This window comes from Delphinapterus leucas, chromosome 14, assembly GCF_059928025.1.
Source record: "Delphinapterus leucas isolate spDelLeu-1000000601 "Yukka" chromosome 14, BTC_Dleu_Yukka2, whole genome shotgun sequence".
Classification (NCBI taxonomy): domain Eukaryota; kingdom Metazoa; phylum Chordata; class Mammalia; order Artiodactyla; family Monodontidae; genus Delphinapterus; species Delphinapterus leucas.
Genome location: NC_143142.1, coordinates 49,446,544 through 49,472,919, shown reverse-complemented (window position 1 = coordinate 49,472,919; position 26,376 = coordinate 49,446,544). Strand labels below are relative to the sequence as shown.

The 26,376-nt window shown below is 40.0% G+C and overlaps 1 protein-coding gene across 1 annotated transcript in view; it reads right to left on the bottom strand.

Moving 5' to 3' along the window:
- The window catches only part of DTNA (dystrobrevin alpha), a 130,014-nt gene that overhangs the window by 96,833 nt on the left and 6,805 nt on the right, over positions 1-26,376 (bottom strand). Inside the window, exon 2 of the mRNA XM_089895064.1 lies at positions 16,928-17,008. Within this exon, the coding sequence (XP_089751190.1) occupies positions 16,928-17,008 (81 nt within the window). The remainder of the gene's footprint in view (positions 1-16,927; positions 17,009-26,376) is intronic.

Genomic DNA, 26,376 nt, shown 5'->3' with positions numbered 1-26,376 from the left:
AATGGCACTAGCCCCCGTCCCCCCCCCCCGGTCCAGCCAGAATCTGCATTTCATCCCTGGGTCCTCACATCCCACATGCTCTCAGTGACCAAGTCCTATGAATATATCTCTTAAATGTCACTTTAACGCCTCCATTTCCATGGACCCTTATTTGCATCACCCAATTCCATCATCCATTGCTGTCTTCACGATCTCTTATTGGTTGACTAAATCAGTTCTTTTGCCTTTATTCTTTCTCCATTCCAATTCTTCCTACACACTGCAGTCAGAGTGATATTTCTGAACTGCAAATCTGACATGTCACTTGTATGCTGCTGAAAGTCCTTTAATAGCTTCTCATTAATTTGAAATCCAAACCCTTCAACATGTCTTGCAAAGTTCTTTTTGATCTGGCCTCATTTACTTCGTATCTATGTCTCATCCACCGTAACTTAGTGTCAATACCATTTCTTCAAGGATGTCTTCTGGATCCCCTGCCTCTAGGTTTTGTATCCCTCCTATGTGTCACCTTAGAATCCTATTCTTCCCCATCACAGTATTTGTGGACTCTCTGTACAGACCAGCTGGTCATCTGTTTCCGCCAGCTGGTCATCTGTTTCCGCCTCTGCATCGCACATGCCACAGAAAGAGACTGCCTGTCATGATAATTGTTCGCACCCCTAGCACTGTCACAGGGCCTCACACATCATAGGAGCTTAATGAATATTTGTTGGCTAAGTGAGTGCATGACAAGGAAATGACAACAGTGAAACAGGGTCTTCTAAGGATGCATTCAATTGCTAATGACACAACAAGGCGTAGTCATGAACAATCACACAAGCCTTGGATTGAATCTTAGATATATCAACAGTCAAATTACTTGACTTCTCTGGATCTTCATCTTAGAAAAGCGGGGCTGATAACAGTCCTTACCCTCTGATGATGACTATGAAGGTTAAATGGGATGATGCCGGTAAAATGCTTGGCATAAGGCATATACCATAGGAAATAATAATGGCCTATGATTATAGACAAGTAAAACATCTGAAAATCATATGAAAGTTATTAAAAATAAATCTGTTCTGTATTTGTGTCTTTACACACCTAAGGTCTCAATATAAGGAAAAATAAAATACTAATTTTGGCTGTGAGAATAGATAGTAATAAGTGACTTAAAAAAAAACCTAGTTTTCATAATTATGTGCTGGGCACTGTGGTGGGTCCTGGGGACTCAATGGCAAACCATACAGGTGTGGTTCCTGCCTCATGGACTAACAGTCTGGTGGGGATACAGGCATGCCTCACTATCGCACAAACAGATAATCAGAAATCATGACTTACTGTGACAGACAGGGTGCCACGTACAAAACGGGATTACGACATGGTCGTGAAGGGGCCTGAAGAACAAGATAAGGTGGAGGAGCACTGTAACCGCTATAAGGATTTTGGTCTTTATGCTAAGACACGGGTTTTGAACAGCAGAGTGACATGGTCAGTCATGCAGCTTAAAAATATCATTTCTGACAGTGAGGGAAGAAAGGAACAGAGGTGGACAGGCACACATGCAGAAATCGCTGGAGACTATGGCTCTAGTCCAAGTAAGAGACTGTGGCATTTTTACATAGGGGGTGGCAGTATGCAGACAACTATAATTATGCACATTATTTTCTAGGAGTGGCAGAGTGGAAACGGTACAGATTTTGCCATCACAAAGACTGAGGTTTCACTCCTGGCTCCACTAATAACTGTAAAACTGTGGGCAAGTTATTTCACCTCTATACAGTTTATTACTCCCGTTTTAGAAATGAGAAAGCTAATGCCACCCAGAGGGAGTTGTAGTGAAGATAAAAGAGAAAAGGTATACACAAGTGCTGACCACAGGGCTTGGCACATAATATTTTGTATTAAAATAATTAAACACTCTCTGATCTGCAGCCATGCTATGCTATTATTAATTTACAAGATCTATTATGAATCCAAACTTAAGCTTTAGCCCAGTCCTCCAAATTAAATAAACTAATTAACATACAATTTTGAGCATATATTATGCAGGTGATATCAGAGAAGCACAAACACCATCCCAGCCACAAAAGCAGATGCCTATTCAGTTTGGTTGTCAAATATTCTGCGTTAATGGAGTTTGAATTGATTTCACTGTATTTGTTAACAGAGACCTGGTAAGGAAGGCCTGCTTTCATAAAGATTTCTTGGAAGCTTTATGTCACTGGTAACTACTTTGAGAGGTTCAGGTCACAGCACAGGGTGATACAAGTTGTACAAGTTCCTGGGTGGTTGAGTGGGTTTCCACCTGGTTTCCCTACTGGCTATCCATTATGACCTTGAGCAAGCCACTTAATGTCCTTAAGTTTCAGTTTCCTCATCTGTAAAATGTGGACAATAACAGCTTTTCCATTGCAGGGTTACTGTGGGAAGCAAATGAGACAATCCATGTAAAGCACTTCACATGGTGTTTAGTGCATAACAAGCATTCAATACCTATTATTATTGAAAAAGGTAAGTATCACAAGCCTTTTGCTTAATTAAATAGGAACATTAAGAAATGAACTAAGTTGAGAGTCATTAGGAAGTTATTAAGAGGTCTGTTTTAAAGGTCTGACAGTTGTATGTTACTTATTGTTGAGCTATCAAGTCATTTTAGAAAACGAGGAATTTATTTAGGTCATGCAATGATGAATGTATAACACTAGATGGCACTGTGCACACTTTACTAAATATCCATCAAGCTTTAAATGTCCATCACAGAGCACCTACTATCACGCACAGGTGATAAGAAGTGGGGTTTCCTCATCTATAAAACTGCATACGTTTTATACTAATATATTACATAAGACATCAGTTTGCATAATGAAATTATTCAGATAACATTAACCATATCAAGAATAGACAAAATGTATTCTTTTTCTTTTTTAAAGATTTTTTTTTTTGATGTGGACCATTTTTAAGTCTTTATTGAATTTGTTACAATATTGCTTCTGTTGTTTGTTTTGTTTTTTTCGCCCCGAGGCATGTGGGTTCCTAGCTCCCCAACCGGAGATTGAACCTGCACCCCCTTCAGTGGAAGGCAAAGTCTTAACCAATGGATCACCAGGGAAGTCCCGACAAAATGTATTCTTTTTTTTTTTTTTTTTTGCGGTACGCGGGCCTCTCACTGTTGTGGTCTCTCCGGTTGCGGAGCACAGGCTCCAGACACAGCAGGCTCAGCGGCCATGGCTCACGGGCCCAGCCGCTCTGCAGCATGTGGGACCTTCGCGGACCGGGGCACGAACCCGTGTTCCCTGCATCATCAGGCGGACTCTCAACCACTGCGCCACCAGGGAAGCCCGACAAAATGTATTCTTAAAGCGATATTTAGTACTTCACAGAATCTTAAAAATAATATTTTAATTTCAGACATTTATTATTAACACGTCATGGTCTGTCTTTATAAATAAATGGAAATAGACAAAGCTTCAATAGTTTGCCTTAAATTCAGGCAATATCAGGAAGAAAATGGCTGGGTCAGAGGCAGGATAGTGGGGGTGGGAGGAAATGTTTGTATGTGGGTAGAGAAGAGTTTGTTGATCTCAAGCGATGTTTCTTATCTGTTTGCTGATCTCTTACACTCTATTAACAAGAGATGGACTCTTTATATCATAGATATAGATGACTTAAATCCAAGTATCCCTGAGATAAGTGCAAAAATGCCAAACTCATTTATACCAGATAGAAATGACCGAGGTCATAAACTTTATGAGAAGTAGGAGAATCATATAAGTAGGGTAAAATCTGGAAGAGAGGGTACAGATAGGATAGGAAAATCAAAAGACACTTCATGAAATAGGGCTCCTCAAAATTCCCAATTCCAGATTCTACCACTTACTGATTCCAAAATTTAGCAGGATGGGAAAGGGTTTTGACAAAGCTCTCCACGTGACTCTTGACAATCACTGACTTATCAACCTTTAGAAGGCTCTCAGAGGGCTTGCAGCTGGGGAGAATCATTAACCATCATCTAGTGACTTCATCTCATTCACTTTGGAGTGGTGGTTCTCAACTATGGCTGCACACTGGACTCACCTACAAGGCTATAAAATAGCTCCCTGGTGATGCTGCAGCTGCTGGTCTAGGACCATACTTGGAATCCCAAGACACTAGGCTTGTTAGAGATGCAGACTCTCAGGTCCCCACCCCAGACCTAGAGAATCAGAATCTGCATTTTAACAACACCCCCAGGGAGTCTGTATTCACATTAAAGTATGAGAAGCACTGCTCTAAGGCAGAAGTTCTCAGTCCTTCCGCATCAAGACAGTCTCCTATGTTCTAATAGGTTGTGAGGCACATCACAAGAAGCTGGTCACTATCAATTTATACAGTTTAAGAATGATTTATGTAATTATGTCTATGCACATTTGAAAAGAAAAAGAACAAAGAATGTTTATTACTCGTCATCCAGCTTTACAAGGGTTAAGTCGCAACCCACTGCGATCCGCTACTGACAGTGTGCCCTGAGGGATGAAAAAACAGGATGAGGCATTCTGTGCTTTGTATAAATGGGCACCTAGATAGTTACGATGCATATCTCAGGAAGAATTTCAATGACCCCAGATTCTTGCATCTTCCTATACACAGAGAAACACTAAAATCATTAACTTGAGATACCTGTTCTTTGCGCCTAGCAGTAATCTTTTACCAAGATGTATGTTTGACATCATGTACTTCCCAGCCCCAAAATTCATATATATATGAATTTATCCCCTCTACCCCATATATCCCTGCTACCTATTTGGAGCAGCTCCTTAGACGTATCTCCTGGACTATAGCCCTCTGTAAGACCCTGAGTAAAACTTAAACTCACAACTCTTAGTTAGGCTGGGAATTGAACATAATCTGTCAACATGCCATTGGGAATATGCATACCCTCTAGTGTATAGACGGCGTGTGTATGTGTATATGCGTGTGCACGCCCATACACATGCCCTCTCAACCCTCACCCACCCTTGCCACCGATACTTAAAGTGATGGTGACCGTTATCTGAGGCTTTGTTATGACTTGTTTTTCCACCTCTGAGACATGCAGGTAAGAGCAGGGTGAGTTCTGCTGTTGATTTACTCATCAAATCCCACTGCAAAAGAGATAGGTTGCTTCTCCTGAAAACTCATCCAACTCTCCCCTCCCTGGACCAAAGTTTCCTGACCTTCAGGAAAACTCCCAGTAGGAATTTTCCCTTGTAACCACACTCTTCAAAGTATGAGAACCAAGTTCAGGTGGTATTTCTGAGTAGTTTATGCTGTGGGTTTGGAGTGCCAAATTGTGTTCATTCACATAGCAGATCCTGAAAATATGTTTGTAGGCTTGTAGAAAAGTTAATTATGGAGATTCATTCTTTTAGTTGTCCAGTAAATTCTGATGCTCTTAGCACTAAAAGATGAGCACACATTAAAGCACTGTCTTCTTCCTATGACAGCTCTCAAATAGCAAATTTCATTCAGTATTCTAAATGCCAAGTAGACCCTAAGTAAAAATGCTTTTAAGGAGCTTCACGTGTGGGTCAGGCCGCCACAGGGTGGGGTGTGAGGAGGTGGGGAGAGGAATGTATCCCCTTGTGAGTGCCAGGAACGACTTCAGAGTCCTCTTCAAACTCATTACCCCAAGCCCCTAACAAGCCTTCTTTCTTAGCCTTCCATTCCAGAGACTAAAACTTCATTCATACATTAAGTATTTATTCAGCCCTTATTATGTGGCAGCACTGTTCTGGGTTCTAGAATTAGCATCAACAAGACAGGCAGGTACCTGATCATACAGAACTTGTAAGTGGTGACGAATAGAGATATTTAGCAAACAAGTGTCTTGAGCGTGCAACAACAATCTATTTTTTCTTATATAGAAAATAAGTAGACTTAAAGATAGTAGATTTGGACTCAAGTCTTTCTTCATTCGTACAATAGGAATAATAATATCCACCTTTCTTATTTTATAGGTGTCCTGGGAATAACAAAAATGGAAAAAGTTTAGTAAAAATGTAAAGCACTGTATACATTTTAGGCATTACTCTTATTTTTGAGAGAAAATTTACTGTCATATTCAGATAGAATTATAAAAATCCCCTCCAAATTCTTTCAATTCTTTGCTCCACTCTGTCAGTTATAAAAATATTTGTCCCTTAATACAAGCTTTTTTTCCTATAATTTCAGGTTTGTTTTCCTCTTAACAGATGTGATGTTATAAAAACCCATGAGAGATTGTAACAGTGATGACTAGTTTAGTTCACTTTCAGATCAAATACTTTTCTTGAAATTCAGAGAGCATCAGCTCATGAGAAAAAATTTCAGCGTATCACTATTTACCATACATCTATTAGCACGTACGGGCATAAACAAATGGAGAAAGACTGCCATATGCTTATACAGAGTTGGGAAAGGAAGCAAGAAATGAGATTCCATAATATTTTTGAAAGAAGTTAGATCCAACTGGAAATTTTAAAGATTCTACGATGCGTTACATGTTTGATGTGGTAGGTGATTTAACACAATAGGAGAGTCTGGCCCTGAAAGAGCTTACGATTCCCACGGGAGAGACACATTCAGAAGGCCTAACTGAAGCCCTGTTTGAGACACTATGTTATAAAAAGTCCATATTCATAGAGCAGATTAAAAAAACAAACAAACTACTGGAGCTCAACATACAAGGATGCTATTGTGGGCTGGAGACTTTGGAAAGGTTTTAGAGGAGGGGAGGTAGAGCTCAAGATGGTTCCTGAATCAGGATATGAACACATGGAGATGAGGTCGGGAGGATACTCCAGCAGGAAGAGGGTCGAGGGACCAATGGCAGAGAGGAGTGAGTGATCATGGTGTAATCGGATCTTGTATTGACCTGACTGGGCCAGTGGAGTTTGTGCTGGGTTTACTGGAAAGCAGGGTCTATACCTTTGAAACCTTTCCTCTTGCCCATTATATAAGACTTCTCTAATTTTTCAGTAAGTAAACAGAGAGGTTGAGAATTTGCATCCTGCAAAGTTTAATGCTTAATTTCATTTTCCAACTACCATGTCAGCTAATTCAGATCCCCAGCTACAGCCAAGCAGTCCAGGAGTGAAAATCAGAGGCGATCTTTAGAGCAGTGAGTGGATCTCAGATCGTGGCCTCTGATTCCATGTGTCTGGAGTTCAGCCAGGGCATCCCTAGGTTTCAGTAACTCCTTAGGTGATTTTGAAAAAGAAGGAAATCTGAGAACCACTGCTATGGAGCACGGCTTAAAGTAGCAGTCCCCAACCTTTTCGGCACCAGGGACTGGTTTTGTGGAAGACAATTCTTCCACGGATGGGGGGTGGGGAGGGATGGCTCAGGCGGTAATGAGAGCGGTGGGGAGCGCTGGGGAGAGGCAGATGAAGCTCCCCTTGCTTGCCGCTGTTCACCTCCTGCTGTGCGGCCTGGTTCCTAACAGGCCCCGGGGGTTGGGGACCCTTGACTTAAAGGATGGAGTTAGATGAGAGACAGGAAGAAGAGGAAATTGATGCTCATTTGAGTCAGACAAATTTATTTAAAAAAATATCATGAGAATCCCAAGAACATTGTGGTGGAGAAAGCCACGTGCAAATTAGCCAGTTAAGATTTTTCAAGTATATACTTTATGCCCTTATTCAGGTCTTTGATCATGACAAAGTTGTGTTTAAAAAAGCTGTTAGGAACTCAGTTAAGTGCTATGCTTCACCAGGGTTAACAAATGCATTTTGATGTGATCTACACTGAAGATATTAGTCATCACTCACATTAACCAAACACTGAGTTCAGAAAGAAAATGTCAGCAAATGACAGTTTTCAGGCTTGATCTCCATTAGTGAGCCATGAGCTATATACCTTTCTAAAATATGAATCTAAACAACATCTGAGTAGCTCACGAAATTATTTTCTGTTCCAAACTCAACATCTTCCTTGCTCTCAACATATGCCTTTATCACCAAGATAGTTCTCTTTGTTAAGGATCTTTGGGGAGAAACATCATTTCTTACAAACATAACATTTTATTTTCACTTTAATTTCCTGGTTAAGGTGGATGATATAATAGACTTCAGGAAAAGGTCTACAACGTATTTTTGGTGTAAAATCAAACTGAGTATCGTGCTGGTCCTCAAAGGCCCTGGCAGTACATCCACTGCCTATCAGGAAAATGTATTCAGTTTTCCTTAAATTGTGTTTGCAGACTTGCGTGATTATTCAAAATGAATAATTGTTGGCTCAATAGATGTCATACTGTAAATGAAATTTAACCATGTTCAATTGAATAAGCATTTATTAAGCCTATTAGTTTTCAAAGTATTGTACCAAGGATTGTAAAAATAATAAGAGAAGGTAAATGAAAAGAAATATCTGAACAATGATTAATTTCTCACCGCCAGTGTTCAACTTTGTTCAGAATATATTTAATAGCCTTAGAAGCAAGAAAATCTAGTATCTTATCTCCCCTCTGGGTAGTCATTTTTAGATTTCACTGGATAACTCTGCATAGGTTTCTTCAATGTGCCCTAACTCTATCCTACATTCTACTGCCCTATTTTGGGCTTTTATTGACTTTGAATTAGATTTTTACAGCAAGTCTCCAGTTTCTGCCCTTTTCCATCTGTCCTAAGAAATGTTAGGACAGATGGAAAAGGGCACTTTTTTTCTCCAGCCTCTGTGGGAGTGACCATCACAACCTAAGGCTTTGACCGGCTCAGTGTAGCTGCAACCAGACATCACTTGGCCTCAGGCTCCCGCCATGGACCTCCGAGGACGTCTCAGCACAAATACCGGACACTGCCTGCCAGGCTCACATGTGCAACCCAGAAGCTCGGGGGCGTTAAGTCCTGTAGGCTGCCCTTGGCCAGTGCAGGATAGAGCAGCTGGACTAGTGCCTCCTCCTTGTCAGCTCTGGATGGACAGTTCTGGGGTGCATTTCACAAGCTTCCTTAGAAGCGCCAGAATTGTCTTTTGGCTTTCCTTTCTTGTTCTGCTCTGTTCTGCTCTGGGTTCACTCTCCAAATGAGCTACTTCCACACAAGTCTTGTTGTGGAGTCTGCTTTCTGGGGAAACAGACGCTAAAGCACTGATTCTAATCAAGTCCCACCCATCACTGATTGAACTCTCCCGGAATAATAAACAAGAAGAAAATGATTATGACCATGTTTGAAGTAGATTCTGATTCTATTAGGCCATACAAATTTTTCTCAGTCTTCTCCATGATATAACATCACCATCTTATTCATCAGTGTTGAATTTGAAAGTTAAAATGAATCGTACTTGATCTTACATTGAAGTTCATTATTTTTCTGAGAAATTAAGTTAATTAAGGGCTGGTGCCATTATTATTAGCTTTGCAGCAGGCCTAGTGGTCCACATGCTTGCCTTTTGATGACAAGTCTTGACAGACATCGTGGGGCAGTTGACTGTTTACCACGGCAGTCGGCTAATATTGGGAAGTTAGAAGTGGAGTTCTCAGTTATATGATTTTATCTGGTGTTTTTCCAAGGGAACCTACTTGGCATCTATGCTCTCCTCACCTGCAACAAACAACTTTACAATTCCTGATAGAAAAGGAGATAAAGCAAAAGTCCTAGCCCAACACCATGAAGGAATAAAAATACCTACAGACTTACAGCTACTGAATCCATTTCAGTAGCTATAGATATACTTGGTTTCTTTTAACCACCAAGCTTATAAGTAATTTTGTTTCTTCAGAAAATGACAATTCTCTGAGGGGACCGACAGGCTAGATATGTTTATTACAGCAAAGTTTTTGGGTGTATCTACTATTTGATATTCACCAAATCAGAAGCTTTGAATAAATAGGACACATCATTAGATTCTAAACTTGAGGTTATACTAATACTAAATGTGTACACTAAGGAATATTACCATACTTTCCCTCCACCATGGTCTAAGCATAATGCTTGGAACCTAGCACATCTCAGGGCATATTGGTTGAATGAATGAATAAATGCGATTGTTAATAACAAGGACAAAATGCCAACAAAGCTTCACTGAGGAGTAAATCAAGGTGGCATAAGGAATGACTTTCCAGCAGGATAACAGGTGTGGTTATGTGGGAGAGGCCATTCTTCCATCCCTGTCCTCCCTACTGTCTTTTGTTTTCTCTCGGTGTTCACCAGAGCCCGGGGCTCCTGGGAGCCAGACTGCGGGAGAGCACACCCCCTGGGTATCCTTTCATCGCTCTGCTGACTGGCTCTGGGCCGATCCTGCAGGCTCCCAGGAACAGAGCTTAGCAGAACGCTAAGGGAAGGTCATTCATTGCTTCTTGCTCTGGCCCTCTTTAGATGGGGCTGGAGAAGCTTGAAAGGCAATCCTCTCTACACGCCACTCTTTCCCAACTGACTGGAGCACTTAAGATGATGCTCTTTCCTAAATTGTGAGAGTAAAAATGCTTAGTTAGCACAGCTTCCTGGCATAAAGCAGAAGCAAGACAGAGGGAAGGAAGATGATGCATGTTACATCCAGACGCCTGGAAACAAGGCTACAGGTGTCGGCTTACTTCACAGGCTGTACATGCAGTGGTAGCAGCTTGAGCAGACAAAGCTTCAAGCACTCTGTAAAAAAAAATTCTAGGGCTTCCCTGGTGGCGCGGTGGTTGAGAGTCAGCCTGCCGATGCAGGGGACACGGGTTCGTGCCCCGGTCCAGGAAAATCCCACATGCCGCGGATCGGTTAGGCCCGTGAGCCATGGCCACTGAGCCTGCGCGTCCGGAGCCTGTGCTCCGCAACCGGAGAGGCCACAATAGTGAGAGGCCCGCGTACCGCAAAAAAAAAAAAAAAAATTCTAACAAGAAAACAAAACCCTGATCTTTAAGATCTTCAAAATAAAAGAAATTAAAGGGAAGAAGTAGCTTTAATTAAACTCGTATCACAAGCATCAGGGCTTTAAAATCATAGCTTTTCTCTACCAGAAGTTTGCCCTGATTAAGGGGAGACATTTTTGCTGTCGGTCCAGCGTGCCCAGAGGGGAGCAGTGTTTCCACCGCCTGGTGCACGGGCATCTTTAATGGGTTTGTGTTCTGCTGCCACCACCAAATTCCCCACAGGGAATTCTGGGGAACATTGTATTCTAGCATGATCCACTTGTCTTTATTCTAAACAAGTGTCTAGAATGATTCAACATCAGGAATGAAAATGCGTGTCCAACACATTTGGAACAATACAAAGATACTTATGCTCCAAGGGTTTGACATCTGTCACTTATTTCCCTGACTGTGAACCTTCCTGCTCTTCCTTCTGACTCCTTGAGTGGAGAGTCCTTCTATCTTTCTCTTTTAAACACATCTCTTTGGGGGAGAGCTATTTCTCTTGCCTGTGTTCTTACTGTAAACTTCGGGCATTGTGGTAGGCAAAATCCTAGGATGCCCCGCCTCGCCCCACCGCAAGGTTCCTGGCACCCGGAGTGCACATACCTTGTCTCAGTTATTCAATCAAACACTAATCCAGGTACTGCTGTGGGGAATTTTACAGATGTAATTATGGTCCCAAACCAGTTGGCTTTAAGATAGGGAGAGGATCTGTGTGGGCCTGACCTAATCACATGAGTCCTTTAAAAGCAGAGAGTATTCTTCTGGTTGGTCACAGAGGAGGCAGTCAGAGAAACACATGGAAGAAGAAGAAGACATTTGAACTCTGAACGGCCTGTGGGGAGCCATGTGGCAAGGAATGTGAGTGGCCTCTAGGAACTGAGAGTTGTCCCCAGCTGACTGTCAGCAGCAAATGAGGACCTCAGTCCTTCAACCATAAGGAAATGAATTCTGCCAACAGCCAGTTCACTTGGAAGAGGACCTGGAGCCCCAGATAAGAACCATAGACCCAGCCATCATTTTGATGTCAGTCCATGAGACTCTGAGCTGAGAATCCAGCCATGCTGCTTGGGTTTCTACCTACAGAAACAGGGTAATAATAAATGTGTGTTGTTTTCAGCTGCTAAGTGTGTGGTCATTTGTTATGCAAAGATAGAAAACTGACACAGGCAGCCAGAAATCCACACACTTAAAAATGAGGCAGAGATGAGGAATATGCTGGTACACTAGCTTGAAGAAAAGTGAGTGGGATATTAGCATTTGTTAATGCAGGCTACTTTTGCAGTGTAAGACTAGTCACTTGGCTGGTGAAGAATGAATCTAGTGGGGCATATTCGTTCATTCATAGGAGAGTATTTATTCAGGTACATAGAGAGCATTCACTTGGGTTAATTTTGCAGTGTTAGAGAAACATTTAGGTAAATAGATAACTGCATTTTTTTTTTTTTTTGGTTCACAAGAAATCCTGAAAGAAGTTTAGAGATGTTACAGACAAAAGCATGTGTTCTGACTTTAAATTATATCTGAATGAAGGATACTTTAAAAAAATGTTTCATTTACTAGAGGAAAGATATTTTGAGAAAGCCAGATGCAAACGTATACCTTTTGTCCTCTTTTTCTTTTAAACAAAATTTTAATTCAATTTGAATTGATATGAGTGATAGAAAGAAAATTCAGACTGTAACCAGAAGAACTGGTGCAACATCTGCTGTGGGTGTGGAGGAGAGGATCCTCTTGCCTCCTTACTTTTTTTCCCCACTATTAAACAGGAGGGATTAGAGATTTCTGATTGATTTCTCTTGTTGCCTTTCATTGTTCATGAACTTACGGCTGCGTTTCGTTGACTCCAAAGTAATTTCTGAAAAAAGATCTGCTGACATCACAGGGTATCTGGGTCATTTACCATGTCAATGCTGACCGAGGAAATAATGTTCTAGTAGAAGACGGTTATTTGTTCAGAATAAAGGCTGAGATGTTGCCATTTTCATACATGCTTATAAACGGTATATAGGGTTTTTATTTTGTGGAAAGCCACCAGGACACCTGGAAGCTAAAGGGAAGGCTGCTGACGAGGTAGGAGTATTGGGAATATTATTGTATTCTCCCTTCTGTCCCACTGCTCCTAGAAAATAGAATAGCCGAATTTTGTCCCCTAGTTTTTAGACACATTCATTCCTTTATTCTGTTAGAGAATGTGCTAGCCCTGACAGGGGAGGGAAGGCAAGACAGGGTACAAAGATGAATGGCAGAGGGAAAAGCTGATTCGGAAAATAGAGCCTATGGAGAAAAATTGAAGAAATGAAGAATCTTTTGCCTGAGGAAAAAAAAGATGGGCTTTTAAAAAAACCTTGAAGTATAGTTGCTGACAATATTATATAAGCTATAGGTATACAATATAGTGAGTCACAATTTTTAAAAGTTACATTCCAGTTATAGTTATTATAAAATATTGGTTATATCCCTCATGTTGTACAATATGTCCTTGTAGCGTGTTTCATGCATAATAGTTTGTACCTCTTACCCCCCAGCTCTATATTGCCCGTCTCCACTTCCCTCTCCCCCTGGTAACCACTAGCTCTCTGTATCAGTGAGTCTGCTAAAGATGGGCTTCTTACAACTTTTCTTTTCTAGCAGAGGTTGGTAAATGTTTTTTGTGGACCAAGAGGCATCACCATATTATATAGTAGTACTGTGTAGATACTATGTAGAGAAAACAAGTTGCCACAACATTTTTACTTATGAAATTAAAAATATAATAACTGAGCCCAAGGTTTTAAAAATGCACATCTACCGATGAAAAGAATAGAATTATTTTGGGGAGATAGCATTTTGCTTATTTGGGGTCACAAGTTAGTGTTCCCTATTATCAAATAGGTTGCAAATACTCATCTGTGAAAACTATTCTTAGTTCACAGTCTATACAAAATTAGATGCTGGGCCACATTCAATTCACGGGCCATGGTTTTCTGGCCTCTCCTTTAGAGTGTTTTAGAACACTGACAACGAGTTATTCTCAGCATCCGTCAGGAATTGTATTAAACGAAATGAACACGAATGTCAGTGATAGGAATCAATATTCTAGAAACAGAGTAGGCAAGCGCTGTGGGGAAGAAAATATGGGGAATGAACTAACTCTTTTGATCTTTGAATTTAGACAGAAAAGAAATCTCCTAAAAATCTATACATTCCATGCTATACCCAGGCAATATCTATTTTTTCTAGGTGATAACTTTACAAGTATCAGTTTTTATGTTTTTTCTTCCATTATGTAGTTTTAAAGCTTACTTTTGTTAATGTACAAAATAAATTTTACCTGTAAATAAGGTCTGGACCTAAAAATAAACAACCTGTTCTCAGTTAAGGTCTGTTGATTTCCATGAAGTAAATACAATGTAAGAGTTTTCAATAAAACAATGCACTTACAAGCACACTTTCTGGATTTTTTTCTTATTTCTTTTATTGCAGAGTAAAACTCCATTATTAGGTACCACAATTTATTGTGGGTGAGGTTTTATTGCAGACAGAAATTATCCTTCTCTAATACAGGGGTGTATATTCAATGTTGACTCATATGTCCCAACCACCAGTGCTTCTGGCTGTCTTCCTAAAAGGAAGACTTCAGCTGTGATGAAGATAAACCAGGCTCAACTGTGTTAGCGTTTTCCAAGTACCTCAACATCACAACTGCTACATCTTTTGTCAGGAAGGAAAACTCAGCAAACACATATAGTACTTGCATTTAAGCCTTCTGATCAAGGTAGAAACAACTTTAAAATGAAACTTAATTTTAGCAGAGCACTCAACATATGCTGTTCTTCTACCTTGAGCCTTACTTTTGTCTAGTTTGTATAGAATGTAATATCTTTCCTCCTTCTAAAAACGTATGCTATTTATAAGGTACATTGTAAAGCAAATAACACTTCCCTAATGCCTACTAATTCTTTAAGGCTCCGCCCTTTCCAGGAAACTCCTGTCCGCAGCCCTCACACCCAGGTCAGGTCACTGCCTTCTTGGTGGTCCTACACTCTATGTCCTTATTCCTAGCATTATACTTCCACATTGTTTTATACGTCTGTTTAAAAATCCATCTATCTAATTAGACTTTGGGCAAGGTTAAGGCGGGGATCACATCTTATTCACCACTGTTCTATCCTTGGTACCTAGTGCAGTGCAAACCTATAGTAGGAACTCACTATAAGCTTCCTAAATTAAGGGGTAAATGAACTGATGCACTGAGGGGCAACTAGACAAGGTTGGATCAATGCTGCTTTCCAAGAAGGTCACCGTTTTCTCCACTGTTTTCCAAGAGGGTGAATGAAACTATGACATAATTCTGGATATAGAATAAGGATGAGGGCCAGAGAAGAACAGGTAATGGAAAACGAGGTGCCCAAGAATGAGGAAGGGGCTTTGTCAGAGAGTAGGAGGAATGGGAAGTGGCCTGTGGGTTGCTGGACCCAGTTAGGGCAAACAAGGTGAGCCCTTTGTAATGCTGGCTGCAGGGTTGCCAAATCGATGTGGGTTTTTTTCTTTTCTTTTCCTTTCCCTTTCTTCCTTTGATCTTTCTTTCCTTCCTCCCTTCTTTACTTCCTTCCTTCCTTTCTTTTCCTTTTAATTAATTAATTTGCTCATCCTTACCATTTTGTAATGTCTTCTCTACTGCAAGTAGTCTAAGGAAGGCTCTGTGTGGCAAAGCTTTAAGGGGACAGAGCTCCCTCTATGTTGAGGGCCACTGGAGTGGTAATGAGGAAGGAAAATGGGAGGATCCCATCACTTTTTCATTGCTGAAAACACAGAAATTCTTCCTTTTGTTAAAATATGGGTGATGGGGTTGAGGGGAGAAGGAAAGATTTTCTTCTGTGGGAGCATTTTCCTTGTCCTTTAACACCAGTCCCCAAAAGGGCTTTTATGACTTATCAACACCCAGGACTGCAAGTACAACCCCAGATTCCTTCCCACATCTGTACTGTCCTTCTCACTGCATTTTGGGGGACTGGTTTAGCTTCCTGTGAGGAGTCAACACACATCTTTGATATTTGACCCACCTAAGTTTTTTCTCCCTTCTTGTCCTGCCCCATTTCTAGCTACTGGGGCTAGAGAATAAGCTGTAACTTGAGGAGCAGCCGTGCCCTGCCCACCTCCACAGTCATGATTAGCTGTAAACCCAGGAGCCTGCGGCTGGGGGGCGGGGTCTGCCCAGGGCCCCAAGAAGCATCTGCAGGAGACTCCGGGAGGGTAGAGATGTGGACATGGCTGATTTCTACGTTCACCAAGTGCCTAGTCGCCCTGCCACATATTCAAGAACTATGTCTATGTATGCAGGAGAACTTCACAGTTTTCATTTTTAAAATTCACCTGATACTAATTAGAGAATGAGAACAGTTATTAATTTTTTATAGCAGTCAGTTTTCAGAAAAGGAAAGAGTAAGCTCATATAAATGAACTTTGAAGCAATATATTTTCCAAGAGAAAATGGATGTGATAACCTAATGGAAGCATTGACCTGGCAAGGAATGTGAACCTGCTCACTGTGAATAGTGAGCTAGATTGCTGCTTACATGTTAAAATTTGGGAAAAAGTTGAAGCAAGTTTCTTTGTTTCTTTAAGTATTGTCTCTTCTCTTGTTATTGTCTGATGTAGGCAAAAGTAGTTAATACTCTGATACAAAGGGCTAATTTTTGTAGTTTCAGAAAGTAACTTAAATGTTTTCCAGGAGTTTGTAGACATGTTCCTATATTTGTAAAGGAAATATAAGGAGGATTTAATGTTTGATATTTTCTAAAATCTTTGAAACGATTTTGATGGCGCTGCATTTATAATACCAAAGGTTGAGAAAAGAAGAAAACCATCCATCCAGATTTAAGCCATTCCAAGGGCAGGATTATATACATATCCAGAGGCTCATCCATTCCAATACTTTAGCAGTTGAGCCATTAAGCCTTCAGAATTACTTGGGAATAGTCTTTCTACCATTTGTGTATCATAATACTCTTTTTACTGTTGTATAAACATATTTTTATCAATACTTGCAAGAAAGCCTACTTTTAATAAACTAAGTAACAAATGTAAACTATAGGATTCATGAGGGTAATTAGTCCAAACAGCTGGCATACTTACAATTGCATTTCTTCTGAACAAACCTCAGCTTGCACGCTGTTCTGTAGGTGGAGAGTCGGATGCGATCCAGATCTTGAGCCCCTGGGGGAAGAAAAACGTACACATGTGGTGTGCCATGCGTGTGGAAAGAAAGTGGTAATGTTTATAAATAAAACAACTACAGATCTAAACTATACACTTAATTTGATTTTTATCGTTATTAGAATACAAGTTTAACTTTAAGACTTGAAAAGGTCTGTCCCATATTCCTCAGGTTCTGCGGGAAGGCAGCACGTGTATCCAGCACGGAGATCAGGTTATTGACTACGTTCATGGGCCAAGGAACACAAACTCAGCCCTGTGGTGTCTACTGCTTCTGAGGACAGTCTGCTCAAGCTGTGACTTAAAACGGTTAGATGATACCAGATAGAAACATCATCAAATAATCATTTTAAGTGGTCACTAGAGCATGGCTGTGAGGTGAGCACAGGCTGAATGCTGGTCATCTTTTCTTGGTGACTTTAGGCCAATTGTTTTTAGAAGCCTCAGTTTTCTCACTTGGAAGATGGGGCTGACAACAATATTACTACTTATTTCATAGGATTGTTAAAAGGATAAATGAGTGCCTATAACCTACAGCGCTGGGAACACTGCCTGGCACACAGTAAGTGCATCATTATTACTCCTGTCTATCTTGCAAAGCTTCCTGTCAACCTCAGAGGAGACTCCTTTCTAAAAAACAACCCCTGCTATTTCTGACACTGTGGCTTCCAGTTCCTCCCTAACATGGCGTGTTCCCCACATTCTTGAACTACTTTCCTCATCCACTCCTCTACTCAAGAATCCAGCATGGATTCTGATGCCTGCAGCACCAGGGCTGAATGTTCAGCTCAGAATCCAAGCCCCTCTGCAGGCTCTTTCTATCCTACGTACCCCACCCCACAACATTTCCCACTGCTCTCTACCCCCGAACCTCTGCCGGGCTTGGCCCGATCTCCTAACCATCCCCTGCAGATGGGCTGCTTGTTAAATCGACACCTGAGTTCCTGGCCATCCTCCCACCCTCCTCTGAATGGGCTAATTTCTAGGACAGAGTAGACTTTCAACAAATGTCTGTTCTTCTCTACTTCTAACTATTTGGCTCTCTTCAAGCCCACGTTTATGGTTCATAACAGATATTAAGGCATATGGCTATATTTTGACATGTATTGAACCTTCTTTTTACCAGTAAATGTGCTACAGAAATGCTTTAGAAGAGTTAGGGCAGCAAGTAAATGAACCGGCCTAGAAGCAATTATATTAGGAGGCCAATTAAGTGCTTTCCTAATGAAACTTGGGATCAATTAGCAAGTGTCCCTCACTGAGAGCATTTATCATTCCCTCACCTCACACTGATCTCTTTAGATTCATAAAAAATACTATCAATACTTCTATTACTCTATGGTGTTATGAGGCAGATCATTAAACATTCATTCTTATGAGAGTTTATTACTTGACAAACAGACTCATTGATACCGAGTGCTCGAAGGATCAAAGAGGTAGGACTTACCCTCACCCAATGCAGGAATTTGCCTAAACATGTTCTCAGTAGATGGACATTTATCCAATGTCCATGTAAGATTATTTCCAACGATAGAGATGATTATAATTTAGTGAAAATATATGAGCTTTAAAGTCAGTAACTCTTAATCTTTCTCTTCCTTGTTGTGTGAACTTTGACAAGTTTTTACTTGCCATCCGATTTCTTCATGTACAAAATGAGGATAATAGTATCAACTTTACCAGCTGGTAACCTCTGTGGCTGGTACCTAGTGAGCACTTAATAGCAGACAGACCTCCTTATAATGTTTCAGGTGTCATTTCTGAGCACCAATAAGTGATAGAAATTTCTTTTTTATATTTGGGCTTTAATTTGCCTCCTTATAACTTCAATCCGTTTGATCTGGTTTCCCTTCTGGAGCCATATAACCTTTTCTCCCTGTCTATTATAAACTTGATTAATTTATTCCGCAAAGATTGGGAAGCAGCTATCATGATCATCATTAGCATCTTCATTACCATCTGGACATTATGTACAAAGGTGTCTGTCATCACAGAGTTTAAAGTTTAGATGGGGAGGTAGCTTATCCTTGACCTTCTTAGGTTGAAGATGTCCAAGTCCAAAGTCATTTCAAGTATCAACACAATGTCTACCACAGAGCACGACACATAATGGGCTTCAATACATGGATGCTGCTATTATTCTCATTATCATCAGACACGGCTTGGAGACCAGACCCTTAAACATTCAAGTTATCCTGTTCTACGGCTGGCTAATACCTCCTTGAAATGAGATATACAAAATGAACCCAAATGCCACAGCTATTGCCCCACCTGTATGGAATGTATAGAATACAATAGTTACCACCATTGATGAGGACATTTACTGATGCAATTTTTTCATAGATAGCTCATTCTTCTGGCTCTTATTAAGCTAGCAGTTCATTAAAAAAGCTAGCTTTTAAAAATCATATGCACTTTTATTAAGTTAGGTCTTTTCTATTTTCTATTTAAATGCTTATTTGGGGGCTAAAGGTAGGACTTCATATTTAATCTTAGTTTCTTTTACTTTGTAGCTCATGCTTCTACCTTTCTGATATTTAAAATATTTTTGATTTTGTCACTGGCATTTCAAAGGGCCTTCCCAGTTTCATGTCCTCTGTAAATCTGAGAGGCTTATGTGGGAAATGAACTCTCTAGGATGCTGGATAACCAGAGACACAGAGACCATCAGAAATACATGAACGCTAAATCTTTTACCCCTGGTTGAAGATGTACTTTTAGTGATGCTGAGTTTGGCTCAATAATCAAGAGAATCTCCATATCTGTAAATAATCCTTTAAAAGAAGACATTAGAGACATAGATGATTTATGTAAGTTCTTCAAAAATAATGATTTAAGCTCCAGGTATAAAACGACTATGATGCAGTACACGATTAAATTTCTTAGTTCCAGCAAGACCTCATCCTCTGAGAAGAGAAACTTTGGCTCCTCTGCTCCTCCATCTCATAGAGGTCCTGGGGGCATTTGGCTAAGGTGCCGCTCTCCAGGATGCAGTAAAGAGGGACATAGAGATGATGCTTAGGGTCAGGAGTGTACTGACCGCTCTCCTCTGCCCATCACCATGTGGACTCAACTGACCCTCTGTTTTGTTCAAGCCTCAGGAAGGGGTCCGGAGGTCTGTCAATGTCTCCAGTTTGTGAAAGTTCTTCCTGGCTGAGGATGTAAGCCCTAAATATTAAAAGGGATGTGGTGAGCTGTGAAGTTTAGCTTTTCAGATACAACGGCCCATTGCCTCACATGGACCATGTAAGTGGCAACCATGGGATCCATCATGGATTCTGGAACCCAAAAAAGCTGCACTGAGACAGGCTGGGCAGGTTCTTGCTCCATTTACCCACCTTATTTAAAATAAATTTGTCTCTGGCCCAATAAACCATGGACTTAGTTCAGTTTGACATGTGTGGTCTCTTCTTGAAAGTCTATAAATTCATAGCCTACCTTGAGAGTAGTCTCATGTCTTCTGTGTCCAAGTTGTTGCCTAAAATCTAAGACCTGACCAGGTCCACAGAGTCTTCCAGAATACAACTGGAGGCTGTCCTCCAAGTTGATGAATCCATTACTTATTCCTCCAGACATGGTCACAACATGGTTACAATCCCTACCTAATTGTACAAAGATCCAGCTCACGTTTTCCCAACGCATGCACAATCTAAGAGACTTTTGTTAGTATCTTGCTGAAATTAAGGTTCATTTTTATCCTATGGTATTTTCCTGAGCTAGCAGTCTAGTAACCTTATTAAAAAGGGAAATTAGCTCACTTAATTCATTTATAAAAAAGATGGAATTTGGATAAATGAATAAGGAAATGAGGTCAATAGAGTAATCCTTCTTCTTAGCATGTTGAAATGTCTAGGATTACCACTATATTTTGTCCATGTTCTGAAAAAAAAAATCCATTTTATCTTGAAACCTACATCAAATTCACACTCTATACTCTCAAGAAACTAATTCTTCCTTTTAAATAAAAAAATTGTACAGCACTTCCTTATTTTTTTGCAATGTCCTCTTAATTATTTCTCAAATTTATAGTGTCTTTTCCATTATTATTATATCACTGGGCTATAATTCTTTAAAACATGGAGACTTGACTCATCTAAATAATATCTTAGATTAGATTTGCTTCATAATTATATGGTGGGGGCTGGGGGTAAATAATTAAGGGTAGAGATGAACAGTATTTTCTCTACTTCTGTATATATTTAAAACTTTTCATAAGAAAAATTTAAAGCTAATTCATTTAAGGCAAGTTGATGCTCTTGCAACATCTCCTCAAACCTCTCACACTCAGGTCATAGCTGGAAAAAAATGATAGACATGAAAGCAAAGATCCAAGTTCAGAAATTCTGACTGATCACATTGTTACTTTCTGCAAATCCTGTTTTTCCTTTCTTTAGCTCTTCTTTTCAAGATTTTTTCTCCTCCCTCTGTCCCTTCCTTCCTCCTGCCTTCTTTCATTCCTTCCACTCATCCATCCATCCATCCATTCATCCAGCCAGCCAGCCAGCCAGCCAGCCAGCCAACCAACCAACCTGTCTTATCTAATTTTTGGCTTTAGCTTCGTTCATTACACTTTGAACAGTTTCACACAATTCATATGTTTTGCCTTATATGTTTTCATAGCTCATTTATAAAACCTTTTATAAAATCATTCAGATTCTTAAATTTCTTACTCATTTTTTAAACTCACCCAACAAATATTTATAGAATAAAGATGAAGCCTATGAACTCCATGTCTAAACTCTTTTTCATGCTTGATGATTGACTGGATGTGTGTGTGTGTGTGTGTATGTGTGTGTGAGAGAGAGACAGAAAGAGAGAAAGAGAGTGAGAGAGAGCAGGCAAAGGAGTTTTGGGGTCAAAAATAATGTTCAACTTTCTATCTTAGACAACTCAGTGGGATGGGTTGGCCCTCATTGAGCTAAGGTACCAACAAGGGGGAACAGGTCTATAGGTGTGGGAAGATGAAGGGTTTAGTTTTGGGCTTACAGAGTTTGAGTTGTTTGTGGGGTGTCCGAGTGGAGATATCCAGTGTCAGTTGGATATTTGGATATGGAACTCCTTAATATGGACTATATTCCAGGAATTATTAATAAACATATGAAATGTACCAATGTGCCTTAATTGAGCCAGGACTGGGAATATTTCCCAAGAGGAGACTGTGTGCACAAGTAGGGCTATTCCACATTCTAGATAACAAAATGAGGCACAAATTTGGGGTTAGAAACTTCCTCCCCACTTCTGAACAACGCCCTTGGTAGCTGTTCAAGGACTGTGTGGCTTTGGAAATACTGGAAAGTGGCAGCCTTGGTGGGACATTGCTTTGTTATGATGGGGAGTTAATGGAGCTAATGGTGAGCCTATCTCAAGGTGTTTCATCAGCAGAAGATTTGACAGTGAGAAGCCAAGTCTGGAAGGGACATTGACTTTACATGCTGACTATTCTGGATAAGCTGGTTCCTGAGAACATGGGGTGTGGTTTTGAAGGACACCTTGAACACTTGAGAGCCATAACAGTAACGGTGAAGCCTTGAGAGAAAGTCAAACTGTATAGGGAGAGAATCGGTCAAGAACAAAACTTTGGTTAAAATCTGACTTCAGGGTGTCTGGAGGCTACTAAGAGACAGAAAAAGAGAAGTAGAGTGGTCAGAAAAAATAGGAGACCGGACTACAATAGTGACATAAGGAAGAATTTCCAGAATGGTGACCCATGGTGTTGACATCCCCAAAGTGCTGAAGAGCACAAGAAATGAAGATGAAAGTGAAAATAGTCACTGTATCCACCATGGCTCATGGGAGTGGGATAATTAACGTCATTTCCTTGAATTTTTGAAATCAGTTTTCCTAAAACTCATAGTGTGCATTGCAAAATCACACTTCAGGTGCCATTCCAACTATGCACATGCTGACTGCTGTCAATATTCTGAAGAAGGACGGTCTGCCTTTGAACCGCTCAACAGTGTTTGTTGAGCACCTCCATTTGCCTCCCTCCCTTTGGTTTCTGGTCCCTCCTCCACTCAGAGCCCACTGGTATCACTCTGCTTTCTCCCCAGGACCTTCCTCATTTTGTTAGGCAGCCTTCCATGTTCTGAAAGAGTGTTTTCCAATCATTTCCCTCCCATTAAAACCTACTTATCCTGTGTTCTGAGGCTTTTAAACCAACACTGATTCAGCATCTAAGCTGGATGGGTTTGAAGGGAAAGGTTCAGCGTCCATCCCTAAGGAGAAGTTCATGTGAATGAGTGACACAGAAAACTTTCCTTTGTAAATTCTTTGTAAGTAAGTGTCATACAAAGCAGAGTAAATGTGCTCTCAGAGCAGAAAAACAGATAAGAAAGGGAGCTTGATTCCGAGAACAAACAATTTATTCTGCTAAAAACCAGTTGGATGAAATTATTTGACCTGATAAATTTACTTGATGGCTGAAAAGGCCAAGGTGAGAACGACATTTACATTTAACTGAACACTACTTTTCAGTTTTAATCTAAGGTACTAAGCAAACTGATAATTAGGGCATTATACTGAGGGGAAATTTTGGTTTAGGGCAACTTGCCCAAAATTGCTTTTAATCAAGTATGTGGGCACACAGTTTTTTTTGTTTTTTGTTTTGGTTTAGTTTTATTTTTTGGCTTATTTGTGAGTCCATGCTACTCCTAACTTTGTTTCTTTGCCTTTTTGTTTTTCTTTCTGCTGCTTGCGGTTATGAGTTCCGAGTAGATGTTTAACACATGTATGTGTCACAGTCACCTGAATTTGCCAGAATTTCTTATCAATTGTTCTTCTTATCAATTGTTACCTGAGGGCAGACAGCAGAAGCATGAAGAACTACAATCCTGCAGCATGTGGAACAAAATCACAATCAAAGAAAGATAGACAAGATGAAAAGGCAGAGGGCTATGTACCAGATGAAGGAACAAGATAAAACTCCAGAAAAACAACTAAATGAAACTGAGATAGGTAATCTTCCAGAAAGAGATTTCAGAATAATGATAGTGAAGATGATCCAGGACCTAGGAAAAAGAATGCAGGCAAAGATAGAGAAGATGCAACAAATGTTTAACAAAGATCTAGAAGAATTAAAGGACAAATAAACAGAGATGAACAATACAATATCTGAAAAGAAAAATACACTAGAAGGAATCAATAGCAGAGTAACTGAGGCAGAAGAACGGATAAGTGTCTTGGTAGACAGAATGGTGGGATTCACTGCTGTGGAACAGAATAAAGAAAAATAATGAAGAGAAATGAAGACAGCCTAAGAGACCTCTGGGACAACATCAAACACAACATCATTCGCATTATAGGGGTCCCAGAAGGAGAAGAGAGTGAGAAAGGACCAGAGAAAATATTTGAAGAGATTATAGTTGAAAACTTCCCTAACATGGGAAAGGAAATAGCCACCCAAGTCCAGGAAGCGCAGAGAGTCCCATACAGGATAAACCCAAGGAGAAACACACCGAGACACATAGTACTCAAACTGGCAAAAATTAAAGACAAAGAAAAATTATTGAAAGCAGCAAGGGAAAAATGACAAATAACATACAAGAGAACTCCCATAAGGTTAACAGCTGATTTCTCTACAAGCCAGAAGGGAGTGGCATGATATACTTAAAGTGATGAAAGAGAAGAACATACAACTAAGATTACTCTACCCGGCAAGGATCTCATTCAGATTTGAGAGAGAAATCAAAAGCTTTACAGACAAGCAAAAGCTAAGAGAATTCAGCACCACCAAACCAGCTCTACAACTAAAGGAACTTCTCTAAGTGGGAAACACAAGAGAAGAAAAGGACCTACAAATCAAACCCAAAACAATTAAGAAAATGGTAATAGGAACAAACATATTGATAATTACCTTAAACGTGAATGGATTAAATGCTCCAACCAAAAGACATAGGCTTGCTGAATGGATGCAAAAACAAGACCCATATATATGCTGTCTACAAGAGACCCACTTCAGACCTAGGGACACATACAGACTGAAAGTGAGGGGATGGATAAAGATATTCTATGCAAGTGGAAATCAAAAGAAAGCTGGAGTACCATTACTCATATCAGATAAAATATACTTTAAAATAAAGAACGTTACAAGAGGTAAGGAAGGACACTACATAATGATCAAGGGATCAATCCGAGAAGAAGATATAACAATTATAAAATATATGCACTCAACATAGGAGCACCTCAATACATAAGGCAACCGCTAACAGCTCTAAAAGAGGAAATCGACAGTAACACAATAATAGTGGGGGACCTTAACACTTCACTTACACCAATGGATAGATCATCCAACAGAAAATTAATAAGGAAACACAGGCTTTAAAGGACAAAATAGGCCACATAGATTTAATTGATATCTATAGGATATTCCATCCCCAAACAGCAGGTTATACTTTCTTCTCAAGTGCACACAGAACATTCTCCGGGATAGATCATATCTAGGGTCACAAATCAAGCCTCAGTAAAGTTAAGAAAATTGAAATCATATGAAGCATCTTTTCTGACCACAATGCTATGAGATTAGAAATCAATTACAGGGAAAAAAACGTAAAAAAGACAAACAAATGGAGGCTAAACAATACATTACTAAATAACCAGGAGATCACAGAAGAAATCAAAGAGGAAATCAGAAAATACCTAGAGACAAATGACAATGAAAAGACGATGATCCAAAACCTATGGGATGCAGCAAAAGCAGTTCTAAGAGGGAAGTTTATAGCTATACAAGCCTACCTCAAGAAACAAGAAAAATCTCAAATAAACAATCTAACGTTACACCTAAAGGAACTAGAGAAAGAAGAACAAACAAAACCCAAAGTTAGCAGAAGGAAAGAAATCATCAAGATCAGAGCAGAAATAAATGAAATAGAAACAAAGAAAACAATAGCAAAGATCAATACAACTAAAAGCTGGTTCCTTGAGAAGATAAACACAATTGATAAACCACTAGCCAGACTGATCAAGAAAAAGAGGTAGAGGACTCAAATCGTTAAAATTAGAAATGAAAAGGGAGAAGTTACAATGGACACTGCAGAAATACAAAGCATCTTAAGAGACTACTACAAGCAACACTATGCCAATAAAAGGGACAACCTGGAAGAAATGGACAAATTCTTACAAAGGTATAACCTTCCATGACTGAACCAGGAAGAAATAGAAAATATGAACAGGCCAATCACAAGTAATGAAATTGAAACCAATTAAAAATCTTCCTACAAACAAAAGTCCAGGACCAGATGGCTTCACAGGTGAATTCTATCAAACACTTAAAGAAGAGCTAACACCCATCCTTCTCAAACTCTTCCAAAAAACTGCAGGGGAAGGAACACTTCCAAACTCATTCTATGAGGTCACCATCACCCTGATACCAA